General features: G+C 42.2%; 1 protein-coding gene and 1 non-coding gene across 2 annotated transcripts in view; one reads left to right on the forward strand and one right to left on the reverse strand.

Annotated features, from left to right (window-relative positions):
* The first annotated feature begins 676 nt into the window (after nucleotides 1-676).
* TRNAA-AGC (transfer RNA alanine (anticodon AGC)) lies at nucleotides 677-749 on the forward strand. The gene has a single exon. It is a non-coding gene; the product is annotated as a tRNA-Ala (tRNA).
* Nucleotides 750-3,996: 3,247 nt separating this feature from the next.
* The window catches only part of DYNC2LI1 (dynein cytoplasmic 2 light intermediate chain 1), a 69,732-nt gene continuing 55,945 nt past the window's right edge, over nucleotides 3,997-17,783 (reverse strand). The window contains exons 6-10 of the mRNA XM_078784204.1: nucleotides 15,948-16,027; nucleotides 13,552-13,622; nucleotides 10,112-10,194; nucleotides 5,718-5,813; nucleotides 3,997-4,934 (exon numbers count right to left, since the gene is read on the reverse strand). Coding sequence (XP_078640330.1) covers nucleotides 4,866-4,934; nucleotides 5,718-5,813; nucleotides 10,112-10,194; nucleotides 13,552-13,622; nucleotides 15,948-16,027 — 399 coding nt within the window. The 3' untranslated portion in view covers nucleotides 3,997-4,865. The remainder of the gene's footprint in view (nucleotides 4,935-5,717; nucleotides 5,814-10,111; nucleotides 10,195-13,551; nucleotides 13,623-15,947; nucleotides 16,028-17,783) is intronic.

Consider the following 17,783-nt stretch of genomic DNA (forward strand, 5'->3'; position numbering starts at 1 on the left):
AAGTAGCAAATATCATAAAGCAAATTTTCTCTTCCACGAGCGCAGGGTAATTAAAAAATTGTCGGGTTCGGATCTCCACCAAAATTGAATCAATTCTTTATTGTCACACACCCAACCTGTCCACCAAGTTTTGTCGGAATCCGTCCATAATTTTCTGAGGCATCCTGTTCAGGACAGACAAATCGGGGTGAAAACATAACCTCCTCCCACCTACGGTGATAGAGGTAAACAGCAGAGTGTGTTCCATTACCAAGCAGCTTGAAGAGCACTCGCCAAGTGGCTTGAGCACTCAAATGCAAGCACTCCAACGAATGAGTTGATAAGGAACGGCTGGTTTGGCAAGAGACAGCAACCTGATTGGTAATGGAAGCAAGTAAGGCAAGCTTGAGAACTCCTGTACTTTTACTTCCTGTCAAAATACCATAATTCTCGAAAATTCCAATTGGCTCCGATCCCAAAATCATGTGAGGTTCTGCAAATCCAGGTTACCAGGTATAATTGTATAAATGTGCTGAATATGAATGATATTCATCCCGACATTTTCAAGTGGAGGCTCCACTTGGACACACGGACAGACAGACAAAGAGCTGATGACCGACCGTTCGGAGTGGAATGAATGAATAAATTAATGAATAAACTTTATCAACAACTGATTCAGAGAAACGCAAATATCAATGGGGGATTAGCTCAAATGGTAGAGCGCTCGCTTAGCATGCGAGAGGTAGCGGGATCGATGCCCGCATCCTCCACACATTTTATTATACCCAACGTTATACAATAATTACACATCATCGGTTAACATAAAGACAAGGTGTGCACGTTTGATGGACAACGTTCGCTCATCCCACATCCCAATTTCCCATCAAAGATGCTTTTCAATCTTCACTTGCAGAGTTACGTTTATCTTGGGCGATTTGGCAAAACATCGCTCTTCTTCGTCCTTGTAATAAACATTATTTAACCCCCTTCAGTCCATCGCATTCACTCCTCACATCAATCAATCACTGTATAAATATTGAAAATACGAATTACACGGCCCACGTGATGTGGACCATGGTGCTCTCTTATCCCAGACAGATTGATTACCTTTTTTCTACTACTGAATTATACTCTGGTATCCCAGCCTTGCTCATTTCACCAGCACTCTTCCCTTTGGCCATTCCAGGACACAAACTCTTCCATTATCGTTTTCCTTCTTAACCTTCAACTATCCAGACATTCTGTTCACCTCCACATCTTTTTTTCCCCCTTTTTCTCTCAGCTGAAATAATTCATTCCCCAAAGTCAGGACTGTCACATTCTTCCCTACAGGGATTAAACGAGAAAGAGCAATCACGGATTGCATACCCTCGCCAGGATGTGTTTTCGTGGTTTTAAAGGCTTTTGTGTTAAAACAAATATGGCGGCGGAACCACGTGACCGATAACGTCACAATTATTTATTTTTTTCTCCACCAGTTTATGCCAACATGGCACTCAAGAAATTGCATCTTGATTGGATGAAGTTTTGTACTTGTCGAATTATGACGTCATAATGGAGGCACCAATGACATCATCATTAACATATTTTATTCCCCATGGAGTGTTCTTTACAATGAGCCATGTCTCAATTTTTTTTATTCAGCACTCTCGGAGATATAGAGGTGCAAATTTTTCCAAGATGGCGGCCGAACCACGTGACCGATGACGTCATCATTAACATATTTTATTCCCCATGGAGAGTTCTTTACAATGAGCCGTCTCAATTTTTTCTATTCAGGACTTTTGGAGATGTGGAGGTGCAAAGTTTTTCGGTTTTTCCAAGATGGCGGCCGAACCACGTGACCGATGACGTCATCAATTGGGCACAGTCTATTCCAGGGCAAGACAAATACGTGTGCAAAGTTCGGCGGCGATTCTACGTGCAACGGTGTAGACTTAGTGCTGCAAACAGACAAACAGACAGACAAACCAACCGATCAACATACTTGTCGGAATCTTTTCCGGCAAGGAATAATGCACAAGACCAACCAATACACTTGAAACATCTTCGACCTTCGCAAGTACCAAACAGATCGACAGGGGTGAAAACATAACGTCCATCCATATTTGGTGGCGGAGGTAATAAGTAATGTAACATGTCAAATAGGTTGGTGTAAGAGACACCAACTGTGCTACAGCTCCGAAAAAAGAAGTTGTTCCTTAATCAAAAAATGACGTTTGTGGACAGAAGGACAGATGAACAGACAGAAGTGAACCAATTGCTTGTTGACCAACAGGTTATGTCGCTTCACGCGAGGAGTAATGACTGACTGCTTGACCAAGGCACTACCTGCAAGAAAATCTTTTTGTGCAGACATGGGCACATCCACTACAAGATAGATCAAATGTTTAACATTGCAGAACAATGTTAACACACCTGTGTCCTTGAAACACCTGTAAAATAATTTTTAAAAAGTACGTAATAATCTTTACGCCAAAAGGAAAAGCCAGTAAATATGACAAACCAGGTATAGGGTGAACCCAATTATGATGCAGGTATTCAGGATGTGCTATTTGCCAAGAATCCTAATAGGTATGCAGCATCCTCCGTCCCTTTCTGGTTGACATTGACTGGTCAAACACCACAATCTCTCGCTGGTTTCAATCACTATTTTATATAACTAATACGACAAAAACACATTCATGTTACCCGCTCAACCCTAACATGGCAAACAGTTTAAATACCGTAAAATGGGGTGAATAGGGACAGCAAGGTGGATAGGGACAGCAAGGTGAATAGGGACAGCAAGGTGAATAGGGACAGCAAGGTGAATAGGGACAGCAAGGTGAATAGGGACAGCAAGGTGAATAGGGACAGCAAGGTGAATAGGGACAGCAAGGTGAATAGGGACAGCAAGGTGAATAGGGACAGCAAGGTGAATAGGGACAGCACGGTGAATAGGGACAGCAAGGTGAATAGGGACAGCAAGGTGAATAGGGACAGCAAGGTGAATAGGGACAGCAAGGTGAATAGGGACAGCAAGGTGAATAGGGACAGCAAGGTGAATAGGGACAGCAAGGTGAATAGGGACAGCAAGGTGAATAGGGACAGCAAGGTGAATAGGGACAGCAAGGTGAATAGGGACAGCAAGGTGGATAGGGACAGCAAGGTGAATAGGGACAGCAAGGTGAATAGGGACAACAAGGTGAATAGGGACAACAAGGTGAATAGGGACAGCAAGGTGAATAGGGACAGCAAGGTGAATAGGGACAACAAGGTGAATAGGGACAGCAAGGTGAATAGGGACAACAAGGTGAATAGGGACAGCAAGGTGAATAGGGACAACAAGGTGAATAGGGACAGCAAGGTGAATAGGGACAGCAAGGTGAATAGGGACAACAAGGTGAATAGGGACAGCAAGGTGAATAGGGACAGCAAGGTGAATAGGGACAACAAGGTGAATAGGGACAGCAAGGTGAATAGGGACAACAAGGTGAATAGGGACAGCAAGGTGAATAGGGACAGCAAGGTGAATAGGGACAGCAAGGTGAATAGGGACAACAAGGTGAATAGGGACAACAAGGTGAATAGGGACAGCAAGGTGAATAGGGACAGCAAGGTGAATAGGGACAACAAGGTGAATAGGGACAGCAAGGTGAATAGGGACAACAAGGTGAATAGGGACAGCAAGGTGAATAGGGACAACAAGGTGAATAGGGACAGCAAGGTGAATAGGGACAGCAAGGTGAATAGGGACAACAAGGTGAATAGGGACAGCAAGGTGAATAGGGACAAACAAGGTGAATAGGGACAAACAAGGTGAATACGGACACAAACTGAAAAAAAGTTCGGAAACTTTTTTCGCTGAAAATTGATAACCATACTGATTTGTTGGTGTTTGGGTTGAAAGTGTTCTCTGGTTTTTAAAGCAACTTATAGTCCCTATTAACCCCATATATGGGTTAAATAGGAATAAATAGGATCTTTATGGCTGTCCATATTCACCCAGTTTTACGGATGAATAGAGACAGTCACTAATACAAAAAAATAACAATCAAGAAATGGGGACAGTTTGGAGAAACTTTTTATCCCATTTTTTTTTCATTGGCACCGTGGTTTATATTATGGGTGCACATTATGTGCATCCATCTGAGCTATCAATTTAGCAATAAGTTGGAAACTCAGGATTGTTTCTTGATTGTTATTTTTTTGTATTAGTGACTGTCCCTATTCACCCGTAAAACGGGGTGAATAGGGACAGCCATAAAAAGCCTATTTATTCCTATTTAACCCATATATGGGGTTAATAGGGGCTATAAGTTGCTTTTTAAATAAACAAGAGAACACTTTCAACCCAAACACCAACAAATCAGTATGGTTATCAATTTTCAGCGAAAAAAGTTTCCGAACTTTTTTTCAGTTTGTGTCCCTATTCACCTTGTTTGTCCCTATTCACCTTGCTGTCCCTATTCACCTTGTTGTCCCTATTCACCTTGCTGTCCCTATTCACCTTGCTGTCCCTATTCACCTTGTTGTCCCTATTCACCTTGCTGTCCCTATTCACCTTGTTGTCCCTATTCACCTTGCTGTCCCTATTCACCTTGTTGTCCCTATTCACCTTGCTGTCCCTATTCACCTTGTTGTCCCTATTCACCTTGTTGTCCCTATTCACCTTGTTGTCCCTATTCACCTTGCTGTCCCTATTCACCTTGCTGTCCCTATTCACCTTGCTGTCCCTATTCACCCCATTTCACGGTACACAATAACTGTATGTATACACACAATGACATGAAATGTAAAACCACACATAGGATCTTCTTCTTCACCAATATGCAGTTAGCGGCTGTTGGTAGGCTGGTGAGTAGGATTTCAAAGATAAAACAAGGATTGATCTTAATTGATGGTTACAATTTGCCATCCAGACTCATTTCCCTCCACAGCTTTCCAGAGTTCTTCCTCTTCTCTTCCAATTCCTGTACAAAGAACAACACAGCAAAAAGTTATGTCAGCAGCGCAGTGCGAATTAAACATTAAGTGGCATGAAGAGAAAATTGAACTTAGGTGGAGTGCTGTCACTTTCCAGGGCACTCTGGGTACTTGTTCATGCACACATATCTATACATGTGTCTTACAAAAAAGGGTCGTTTGATTGAACCGAGCCATGGAGGGAAGCTTTGGTGAGTCGGAGAGCCACATGTGGCACCTGTAGTTCAGCTGACAGAGACTGAGTTTTGTGGGATTGAGGACTGTGCCGATTGAGTGTTCATTTGTTTTATACCGTGTACCTTTCCTCTCCCTCCCCTTCCCCAGCCCTCTCCCTTCCATAGATCTCCCGATGTCCCTGTTCTCTACTGTTGTTGTACTTGTGTGCTTCCCCCTCTCTCTCCCCCTCCTGTCTCCCGCTCCCTTTATTATATGTTTTATGTGTCCGTTTAGGTTTTTATGTGTTATGTGTTAGCACTTACCTGAGCCTCGACATTGTATACAAAAAAAGTGGTACTTTATTCTGCCACCTCATGTAGTCTCCTATACATACTATATTGTTTAACTTATGCTTACCTTCTTTTCATGTGCATCCCATGTCCATCTATTTTCTCAGCAACCAAGGTCAGTGTTTTAAGCTTCCATCCTGTCACTGACCTTTTACATTAATTATTATATCAGTTAAGAAAATTACACACTAACCCCTCCCCCAACCGACAACACTCGTTAATAAATCTCGAACCAATATTGCATTTGTACCTTCTTCTGCTTACCTGGTCTTTCTGTGCCCTTGCCATATCCACAGCAGGCTCAGCAAACGGCACTCCTTGCTTAGGCCAGGACCAATCTTTCTCCTTCTTCCCATTAACCTAGAAGGCACCAAGAAAGCCCATGTCTATAGGGTGATCATGAAAAATCGGTTAAACCAGTTTTATTCTTGATACACTGATATACATGTATGACTCAAATGTAAGGATGTTATCCAAAAGGTAGTGTGTTGGGGCATATTTGTTATGGTTCACTATTATATTATAAAATAAAATTGTCCTTTCAACTTGTGTTGTGAAAGCACACCTTACTATAATTCACCAAATGTCTGTCTGTCTGTCCGTCCGTCTGTTCCCAGGTACCGCAAAAACGGCTGAACCGATCGCAACGAAATTTTGGGGGGGTAATCCTAGGACCGCCTGGAATAAAATCCATTGTTTTTCCAATTTTCCAATTTTTCCCAACACGATGGAATAATATTTACCGATATGAACAGTGATGTGGCTTTTATTGAAATTCTACAAATACTGTTTAGATTTTGATGATTTGCGTGTGATATGATTTAACGGATGTTTATATAAATCGTTTAAAATAAAATAAAAGCCTTCAATTTCTGATATTTTGCCTTTTCATTTGGGCCTCCCAATTGAAGCCCCGCCCCAAGGGCGGGTACCGTTGCTAGTAGCACACAATGACAACGTGTATGCTAGACAAGGATTTTGTGTGATGAGTTTGAATGAGCGGCAAGGCTAAAGTGCAAGATGTTTTCGGTAATCGCTTGCCATGTGCTGAAGATTGATGGTATATTCAGGTAAACACCCTGGAATCAAGATTATTATCCCGACGCTTTTTGAAAAAAAACAAACAAAAAAACACTGGGATATTGTAATATCCGTCCGTCTGACATGCTATCTCCTTCTAAATGGTTGTGCACTATTTCACCAATCTTGGTAGTTATGATCACCACAAGACAAGAAGGTGCGAGACCAGTATCATTTGGGCGGGGTGGGGGGGTCAAAAGGCCGAATACCAAAAAATGCAATTACAGGCATATTTCAAAACGTTTTTTGATGAAACTTTATATATGCAATCAACATTGGGGAACGCATGAAATATGTAACGATTTTTTGGATTTGACCCACGGTTCCTGCCCTAGGGGTGGGTACATGTGATCAAAATGGGGGAAAAAATTTTAACTCAAAATTTGATGTTGGATCTTTCCTGGTGGAACTATTTGTCATCTTTCAACTTGGCTTTCAGTGGGAAGCATTGGGATTTCCGATGTAGCACCATCGACTTCGCTCAAGGTAACTTTTGCCTTTGTTCCTTTCGTTGAAATGCAATATCTAGTAGGCTGGCATCATTAAATGTTTTCCACTACTCATTCTTGGATATACAGTGCCTTCAGAAATTATTCACACCCCTTGACTTTTTCAAATTTTGTTGTTTTACAGCCTGAGTTTAAAATGGCTTAAATTGAGGTTTTTATTTTGTCAATGACCTACAAATAACAAAGTGGAATTATATATTTTTTAGAAATTTTTGCACATTGATTGAAAATGAAAAGCTGAAATGTCTTGAATCAATAAGTATTCAATCCCTTTGCTATGACACTCCAAATTGAGCTCAGGTGCATCCAATTTGCTTTGATCATCTTTGAGATGTTTCTTCAACTTGATTGGAGTCCACCTGTGGCCAATTCAATTGATTGAACATGATTTAGAAGGAAACACACCTTTCTATATAAGGTCCCACAGTTGACAGTGCATGTCAGAGCAGAAACTCCACCACAATGTCCACGGAACTGTCCGTAGAACTCGGAGACAGAAATGTGAGGAGGCATAGATATGGGGAAGGGAATAAAACAATTTCTAGAGTGTTGAGAGTTCCCAAGAGCACAGTGAGCACCATCATTAGCAAGTGGAAAGAATATAGAACCACCCAGACTCTTCCTAGAGCTGGCCGCCCGACCAAACTGAGCAACCGGGTAAGAAGGACCTTGGTCAGGGAGGTGACCAAGAACGCAATGACCGCTCTGACAGAACTACAGAGTTCCTTGGCTGAGATGGGAGATCCTGCGGGAAGAACAACAGCCGCTGCAGCACTTCACAAATCTAGGCTTTATGCAACAGTGACCAGATGGAAGCCACTCCTGAGAAAAAGGCACATGACAGCATGCATGGAGTTTGCAAAAAGGCACGTGAAAGACTATGAGAGCATATTTGCAAAGCGCTACATTTGACGGAAACCAAGCACAGCTCAATACCCATCGAACACCATCCCTACTGTGAAGCATTGTAGTGGAAGCATCAGGCTATGGGGATGCTTTTCAGTGGCAGGGACTGGGAGACTTGGAAGGACAGAGGGACCAACGAATGGAACCAAATACAAGCAACTCCTTGAGGAGAACCTGCTTCACAGTGCAAAAGACCTTGGAGTGTAGCGAATAATTACGTTCCAACAGGATAATGACCCAAGCATACAGTCAAAGCAACACTGGAATGTCTTAATAATAATAATGTGAAAGTCCTGAAGTGGCCCAGCCAAAGCCCAGATTTGAATCCCATTGAGAATCTGTGGAAAGACATGAGGATTGCTGTTCACGGACGCTTCCCATCCAACATGACAGAGCTTGAACAAATCTGCAAGGAAGAATGGGAGAACCTCCCCAAATCCATATGTGCAAAGCTGATACAGACATACCCAAGAACACGCAAAGCTGTAATCGCTGCCAAAGGCTCTTCTACGAAGTATTGACACAGGGAGCTGAATACTTTTGTAAATTTGATATTTCTGTATCTCATTTTCAATAAATTTGTAAAAGATTTCGTATTTGACCATGGTACCAACACATATCGGTCGACGTTTTGAAAGGCATCAACCAGATATTTTTCACCGATAAGCCAATGCTAGCAAATTGAGCTGCCGGATTCACACCCCCTTCAAATGGGGACACATTTAATTATGCAGCACCATGAAAAGTACCAGGATGATAATTTCGGGTCAGACCAAGATTTGATCACAGACTAGACAGCTTGAAGGTGAGTATGCAAATTATGAGCTATTCTGGTAGCCCTCAATTGGATTTAATTCAACACTATGGTTTGGGTCCCTACGTTTAGCAGTATGGCAGCTTCCCATACAGCTGTGTCGGTTAGGAATTGGTTGGAGGATCACAACGTTGAAAAGCTGAATTATCCAGCTCAGAATGCTAACTTAAAGTCAAATCTAATTAATGTAGGTTGCCTTACAGTTCCCCATGAGTGCAGGAAACAAAATAACACAATCCACCACTATACTTTTCCTTCCATTAAATGGCAATGATGCAATATTATGCCTAATATCGACAACAATTTGGTCCAAAGTGTTAGTAACAGTAACATCCTATTAGAAATTAAATAAACAGAACTTGCGAATCAACAACTCTGCATATTTCTTCAGTGTCACAATAACTTTGGTAACATAGTTTATCCGATGATGGGAGACAATGTCTTCTAAGCCTCGTCACTCTCCTTAGTTCATAGGCATGTTCAGACTAGGCCTCAGCCTAAGTACATCATGCTCATAGGACAGGCGATGAGCTGTTACTCTTTTGTGTGTTGATGTATTATTTTTCAAGGCTACAGTCAAAGGCCTTCATATATTTATTGAATACACTTACCTATCTTTTTATACCATGTTATACCTAAAACATATTGCATGGTTACCACAGCAAAGGTTAAAAAAGTTACTTTGCTCCACCAAAGGGTTAATGCCTGAGACATCAGTTTCTCCTTGCTTCCCATAGAGGTTAGCATACCTCAATCAATGTTAGGGGGTTTTTATGTTTGTTTTGTATACAACATCGAGGCTCGTGTAAGAGCTAACATTAATCACAAAAAGACAAACTGACACATAAAACATAAGATAAAGGGAGCGGGAGACAAGATGGGGAGAGATGGAAGCACACAAGCACAACAGTAGAGAACAGGGACATCGGGAGATCTGTGGGAGGGAGAGGGCTTGTGGGGAGGAGGCACGGGAAGGGGGGCGGGGGAGGAGAGGTATAAAACACATGGACACTGCAAGGACTTCCAGGAAATAAGTCGGAATTTCAAAAAAAGTGGATCTGGGGTGAATTAGCGGGGGTAAAAAAGATCAAGGTTTTGGATTGGGGAAGATAAGAGATGGTGGTAAACATCTGTTTTAAAGACCTGGAGGGAGGAGTGGGATTGAAGAGAGTGAGGGAGTTTGTTCCAGAGGCGGGAGAAAAGAGGAATGAAAGAGTGAAGGTGAATGGAGAGTCTTGATTTTGGAAAGATAAACCTGATATTTAGGAAGGGTTAGGTTAGGGTTTGGGGTATAAAACCTGAGATGACACTTAACATGTGAGTGTGGTGGAGTGAAAAATATGCTTCACCTCCTGAGGAAAAATAACTTTGAAAGACTTCATCCAATGTGCCAAGGTTGGCTCATAACTCATCCCCGGTACTGGTAGAGAACCTGTAACATGTGCAAGGTATGCTGTTAGGAAACTGTGGCTACGGAAGTGGTTAACCTGAAGAGAACACCTGCTCTAAAATACAAGTTAGCAATTTGAAAAGACAGCATTTTGCTAAAGGACACAAGCTTAGCCGGCATTACAACTGCAGCAAAGTGGTGACTTGTGATTGAAAAGACTGTGAAATAGTGTGGTCGTTTGTGCTTGCCAGACACATTTCAAGAGTCCATTGCATACTTTAAAAGAACCTCAGTGCTGACAGTCTGATGATAATAGTGGAATGAACATGACGGACTCGGTGGTGTAATAGTTAGAGCGTCCGTTCCGAGTCTGGGAGGTCAGCGGATCAAAACCCAGTCGAGTCATGCCAGAGACTTTTAAAATGGTACGTGCTGCTTCCTCGTTTGATGCTCAGCATTTAAAAATGGTAAGAGCATGGACAATCCTCGTAGGTTGGCATCCATGGGGAGGAGGAAATTCTGACTTAGGAAATGCTCCGCTCAGTGTGGTGAGAAAAGCGGCACCATTGTTGTGATATTGCTGGTACCAACAGCAGCACAGGAAGTGACACCACTTCCCCTAAGCTCAGTGGTTGTGCTTGTCTCATGTTGCGTCACATATGTTCGTTCATCTGTATGCACACATGTGTGAGTGGCAGCTCCACTACAAGCCTTACATCATGTATAAAAAAGATGTTGTGGTTGAAACTGAAATAAACATATTGAGCAACTTCTTAAGCATTATAAGTGCCAGTATTATTAAAGGTGGGTCTACACTGACCAACTTTCATCCAATTTGTTGTACAAAATAAATGTCTCGTGTTACAGGAAGGAGGGTGGTTGTTTGGAGGGCAAGTTTTGGGCAATGTTTGCCCTCCAATCCCATGCACCATGCTCTAAAATATACATTTTTCTTCTTAATTGAGGAAGCTATAAACATGTGAACACAAACTCCATGGATGTACTTAAGTTAAGCATGTGCATGGAAATATCCCATGAAACTTTACGAGAATGAGTATTCTGCAAAAAATTTCCCATCACAGAAATGCGTGTGCCCTTTTACAGTATTTTCATTCTCTTTTCATGTCAAAATAATGAATGGAATTAAATTGGGCAAGTTTTATTTAACAATGACACGTTTGTACCTTTGGCCAATTCTTCTTTGTTCATATGCAGCACAAGGCTGCGGAGTAGCATCATTTGCTGAGGGCACAGCTGTGCCGCTGATGCAGTGCCCTCCACTGGTTATGGCAGGAATTTATAATTTGTTTATGGTGCTGGCGATATCTCACCTACTCTTCTCGAAGGACACCTTGGCATGTTTAACGTCCGCCAACGAATGCTGGCAGACGAGACACCCGTTTATCGTCCGCCCGAGGGGCGGCACACACATTATGAATCAGCCTGCCTATGGAACACCAGGATGACAGTTTATCACTGGGTCTGGATTCAAACTCAGGCTAGACATCTTAGAGCTCAGGGTGTGTAACTTTGGCCAATGTGTAAACACTATTGACTGAAATGTGAGTTCACTGTTATTACAAGCTTTTCAAAGTCGATGCTAATCAATAGCTCATCCAGGACAGCAGCCATGGCAAGTAAAACTCACTTAATGATCACAGTCATTTGCTTTCTAAGATCAATGACACAGTTGGTAAGTTGGTACCAATATAAATTCCTCAACAATGGACAACTTACTTGACATAATTGAGAGTTCAAAAACGCATATCGTCTCCTTAACAGGCAACATTTGAGAGGTGAAAGATGAATTTGAGATTTCTTAAATACTTGTGGCTACATATTTGCTTCATCCAGTCAACCAAGTACCATGAAAGAAGAGTACAATGGTGTGAGGTCGATTTCCACGGCTATAAGAGGTAAACCAAAGCAGATGGCACTTCCGTCACATCGTCGCTATGTGATGCCACAGGAATAGTGGCAGGGTCCTTTAAAATGCAAATAAAAATAAATTCTCTCCCTCCCACACATCTCCCTGCTCTCAAATGTTGTGTTTGTGTGCTTCCCCTTCTCTCCCCATCTTGTCTTCCGCTCCCTCTTTTTATATATTTTGTTTGTCTGGTTGATTTGTTTGTGAAATACAAACAATCTGGTCGATTTCCACGGCTATAAGAGGTAAACCAAAGCAGATGGCACTTCCGTCACATCATCGCTATGTGATGCCACAGGAATAGTGGCAGGGTCCTTTAAAATGCAAATAAAAATAAATTCTCGAAAAAAATAAACTTAATCAGCTATATGTACAATGTACATGATATACTTCAATCAATGTTTACATTTATGTTTTAACCCTCCTTTGATAAAAGTCCCAACTGGGAGAAATATCCATCTGAGGATGGTTTCTATGTGAGTTAGACAAAATACACCTATGTCTTCCTTGAGGTGGTGGGTAAGATGCGCCACCTGGTGGTTTACGGTTGAAATCGGAGTAAATATTTTTGGTTAAGATATGTGCAGAATCTTTTTTCTTTGAGGAAGAGCTATCTATTTTGGATCAGACAACAGCAGCTGCAGGAGCAACAGTTTTGTGACCATTTCCCCCATTTTTCAGAGGGTCGGTCGAATAATGGCATTCCTCCATACGGATCTATCCTATCCATTGCGTCAGTTTGGTGCAAACCCAAACATACCATATCTTTCTTGGCATTTAAAATCTTTTAGGACATGTCTTTTTAGGACATCCCCATGGCTTTCTTCACTCTACTACAAACGTTGTTTTATTTACAGCTTCATCTTCTGGTCTTCATTGCTCATGCAGACCATATCAACCAAGCATTCTCTTTTGACATACTTCTTCAATAGTATTGATAAAAAATATATTTTCTTGATTTCTGAGCTTGGGTTTCTTTCTTTCAGAGCCAATCCATTCATCCATCATATTATTGTCATCTCAGTTCTTTACATTATTTTTACATCTTCGATCCACAGTGCCTGCATTTCGCTTCCGGTCTGATGATGTCACGTGGCGATTCTCAAACCGTGACCAAGGCGAGTGCATACTCTTTAGTGGATACTAGATACTCCGACTAGCAAGTCCAGGTTTTTCCAATTATAAAATTTTACTGTTTTAATTCGACTGGATACATAATAACAATCTGCATCAATTTAATAACAATAATAATACAGGCATCTTCTATAACTTGCAAAACCCAAATAGGAAGCAGGTTTGTGCATTATCCCGAGCATGCCATCTTCCCCCATTCTATGTTCATCCATCTCCATCCAGGGTGCTACATCATTCATGCATGTATGTTTGTACACGTTCAGAAAATGACAGATTCATGCGCAAGATGCCAGTGACATCATCACCTTCGGTGACAGAGGTATAACAATGGAACTCACCTATTTGCTGTAGTGAGTCAGATCCAACTGCAATATACAAGTCATCTTTGTACCTTGCAAGAATTGATTTTCTGTAAGAAAAAAAAAGTTCAAAAATATAGATCAATTGTTCATGGGGAGACTGAATAATGAATGCTCAGTTCTCTTTATGATTAATTATTTATTTGGAGTGAAGGAGTCTATATTGGAGTTATATTTACAGTCGTGGCCAAAAATATTGGAACCCTTGCACTTTTTTTTAAATAATGCACCATTTCTTCCAGAAAATTGTTGAAATAAAAAAAATATTTTGGTATCCACATATGTATTTCTTTCGTTTGCAGTGGGACAAAACAAAAAAGCTGAAAAAACTACTAAATCCTAGCTTATTCCACACACAAATCCTAAAATGGCCCGGACAATATTATTGGCACCTTTTAGAAGTTGTAAGAAATAATTAGATTGCAAGCAGGTGATTCTCCTTTACTTTGGAATTGAACTCACCTATGGTGAGTTGCAAGTGCCTGCAATATAAAAACCACTCATTCAACCAGTTTGAATAGAGAAAAGGAGCCATTATGCTGTTTTGTGTCACTGTGTGTACCGCAATGAGCATGGAGAAAAGAAAGAAAACCAGAGAATTGTCTGAGGAGGTCAGACACAAGATTGTAACCAAGCATGGACAAATCAGAAAAGAAAAAGAAATGTCATTGACAAAATTATTGACACCCTTGACTTACTATTTGGCAGCACAGCCTTTGGACAAAATAACTGCAGTCAAGCGCTTCCTAGAGCCATGAATGAGCTTCCTCCACCTCTCTACTGGCAGTTTGGCCCACTCTTATTGTACAAACTGCTCCAGTTCTCCCAGATTTGAATGGTGGAGAAATTGTTTGAATGGTGGAGAGAGGATTGTTCAAATGGTGAAGAAAGCACCTCGATTAACTGCCAAGCAGATTCAAGCTGACCTTCAGACACAAGATACAACAGTTTAAACTTGCACCATCTGTCCCCAACTCAATGAAAGGGGGTTCGATGGTAGGAGACCCAGGAGAACCCCACTGCTGAGAGAGAGAGACATAAGAAAGCACGACTGGAGCTTGCCGAAACACACCTGAACAAGCCAAAATCCTTCTGTGGACAGATGAGACCAAATTAGAGTTTTTTTGGTAAAGCACATCATCTCTATGTTTACAGAAAACAAAATGAAGCCTTCAAAGAAAAGAACACATTCCCTACAGTCACAGATGGCGCAGGTTCAGTGATGTTTTGGGGTTGCTGTGCTGCCTCTGGCACTGGGTGCCTTGAATGTGGGCATGGCATCATGAAAGCAGGAGATTACCAAGGCATTTTGGAGCGCAATGTTCAACCCAGTGTCAGAAAGCTGGGTCTCCGTCGAAGTGCGATCCTCCTTCGTGCTGCCTGCCGGATCGAACCATGTGCCACGCACAGGAACTGCCTGACTCCAGTGAACGTCAGCATGTCCACCAGTATGAGTCTAACCGGTGTGTGATTCACCCCATGTGTGAGTGTGCAAGGCAAGGAATGTTGGGATTTATATAGGTAAGAATTGTTAAGTCTGCTCGTCCTTTTTTCTGTGCTATTGTAAATAAAAGACGTGTACACTTTGTTTCCTTTCGACCTTCTCGTTTATGTCCTTTAATCCATTGGCCCAGCATCGTTCGAGACCAAATCCGGTTGCGCGATTAGGTCCGTAGATCACGCAGGATAAAACCACGACCCACACCATACAATCTGCTTGGCGCACTTCATTGGAATAAAGTGTGGGAACGCGAAGGGTTCAATCCCCCATCTTCCCAGGCACGTGGTCTTTGAAGGTATTTGGGTCGTGACCGATAACCCTTCGACCCGTGATTGGGAGATTGGCAATTGAAGTTGCTTCGCAACCCGCCGACCCCGAGTTTCGTCGTGGTCAACAGCCCATGGACTGTGGGGAAACGGGGTCTTAACCCCACCCTTAGTACGTCGACAGACCCGGGAACCGCAACAATATTAAGGCTGCAATAGGATTTAATAGTTTTGTACATACCATGTAGTTATAAATTGCTTGACGAAGGAGTTTGCTTCAGTTTGACAGTTTGACTAAAGCGTCGTTCCACAAAAGAGTTTGCTTTACGTATTTACTGGATGAAATCTTGGTATGCTTGCTTATTTGATCCATGTTGTCTTTCGTCTGGGCCTTACTGTGCTTTTAATGGAAGGAGCTCAATATTGAAGTGCTGGAATCACCATTCATTGTTTTAAGGCATCTGTACAAATATTGCCACAAACAAAAAACATCCGCGACTCATTTACAACTCCTGGAATGCGTGATAGTCTGGCAAGATAATGAGAACAACATTGAGGGGTTTGAAAAAATACTTTTTTCAATAAAATTCCAGCAAATTAAATCCTACCCAAGTGGAGAACTGAAGACAAGATGATTGATCACATTCCGAGTCCGAGCCATCATGCTGTCTTTCGTGTTGCTGGTGAACTGTAGCATAAACAAGGGATAAGTCAACCAGAGGGAACAAGGACCAATTCAATACTAAACTTCACAAATCCAAACACCCTTTTGCTTGTATATTAATTACTAGCAGGAGCTACCAGGTGGTGGGGAAGGGGAAAGGGGGGAAGTGAATACCCGGTGATACCCAGCTAGATGAGCTTTTCTTGGTGGTGGTTTCGGGATGTGTTGGACATTCAAAAGCTATGGAGTTATTGGCCTCATAACCATTCCTTTCACGCCGTGAGGTGCATAGGGCTGCCGAAGCAGTTTCATTGGTTAAATAGTACAATTCTGGATGGGGCGCCATTGTGAGGTAAGATACTCGGATGGCTTCTTACCCCAGTGAGCTGGTACTCATTTTGCCGACCTCGGAAGGATGACAAGCTGAGTCAACCCATCAGCTGTTATTTCAACGGCATGACATGGGCTCAAACTCAAGACCCTAAGATCTTAAGCCAGCCACATTAACCGTTAAGCCAACACCAGGCTTTATTGGCCTGATGGTGGTTAAATTTTGCCTGCAGGCCGGCGACAGCACTGCGTGACTCCACATCCCAAATTACACTTTATAGTGGCCTTGGTGGCCTCAAAACAGATGTCAAAGCCAACGAGTAGCAGCTTCAAACCTTGCCCAGATTCTGAAGCACATACACCCAAAGTTTGGGGCCTCTAGGTGTTACAGTTAGGCCTTGAAAGAATAACGTTTAAACAAATACAAAAAAACTTGAAAATATGTAACGTGTTTTTTTTATCACGAGTTTTGTAGTAAGTTGGATAATAAGCTATGACATGTAAAAAATTACTGAGTTGTAAGTATGTTAGTCAAGCAAGGTTAAACTACATTGAAATTATTTGAAAAAAAACCAAAAACGTTCTTTTTGAAAACCACTATGCAAGAAGAAACAGATGTGCCATAGGAAATTTCTGAAAAAGAGTATTAACAATAAATTAAATAAATACAAGTGTTTGTGAAGGCCACAGTGCATTTTGAGGTGCCTCACAAATCCTTTGCAACTGTTTTAGCAGCAGACCTAAAAATTATTCTGATGTTCCAAAGAATCCCCTTAATTTGAGTTGTAAAATTATTTCAGGTACCAGGTAATATATTGTTACAGACGCGGTTTTAGATGTTATATTGACCGAGCGGTGGTGTATTACCGCGTCCGAACAGTTACTCCCCGATTAGAACCCGATCCCGCCCGATTCCACTCGAACGTTGGCCAAATCGCGCTATGCTAAATCAATGAAGGAAAGGACACAACGGCTGGGATAAATGAAACGACACAAGGGGGTACAGTTCTCAAGACCTCCGGAGGAGGATATAATTGGTGATGCAGAAACAGGTAGATTACACGGTAAGAGGTAAAGCACAGAAAAGATGGGCACTTAGACACAGTCTTAGCTTATCCCCGACAGACCACAGACAAACGGGACAAGACTGACTTACACACGGATTGATGGCAAGGAAGGACAGGCAGTCGATAGCACAAGGTGCACCTTGGCTCAGGGGCAGAATCAACACGGTCCGGTCCAGAGATGCGGGGAGGTATTTCAGCGCTCGGAGGTGGCGTCTTCTCTCTCCAAGCTGAGGGCGCATCTGACGTCACCTCCCTCTTCCTGCGCATGCTCAGCGGGGAGTGACACGCCCTCGGCTCGTTGTCTCCGCCCCAGATGGAATCGGTCCGCCGCTTCTATTGGGTGCGGGGGGTTACCGGGCTCCGCCCTTGACGAGGAGCGGACA

This window comes from Myxine glutinosa, chromosome 9, assembly GCF_964187855.1.
Source record: "Myxine glutinosa chromosome 9, kmMyxGlut1.1, whole genome shotgun sequence".
Classification (NCBI taxonomy): Eukaryota; Metazoa; Chordata; class Myxini; order Myxiniformes; family Myxinidae; genus Myxine; species Myxine glutinosa.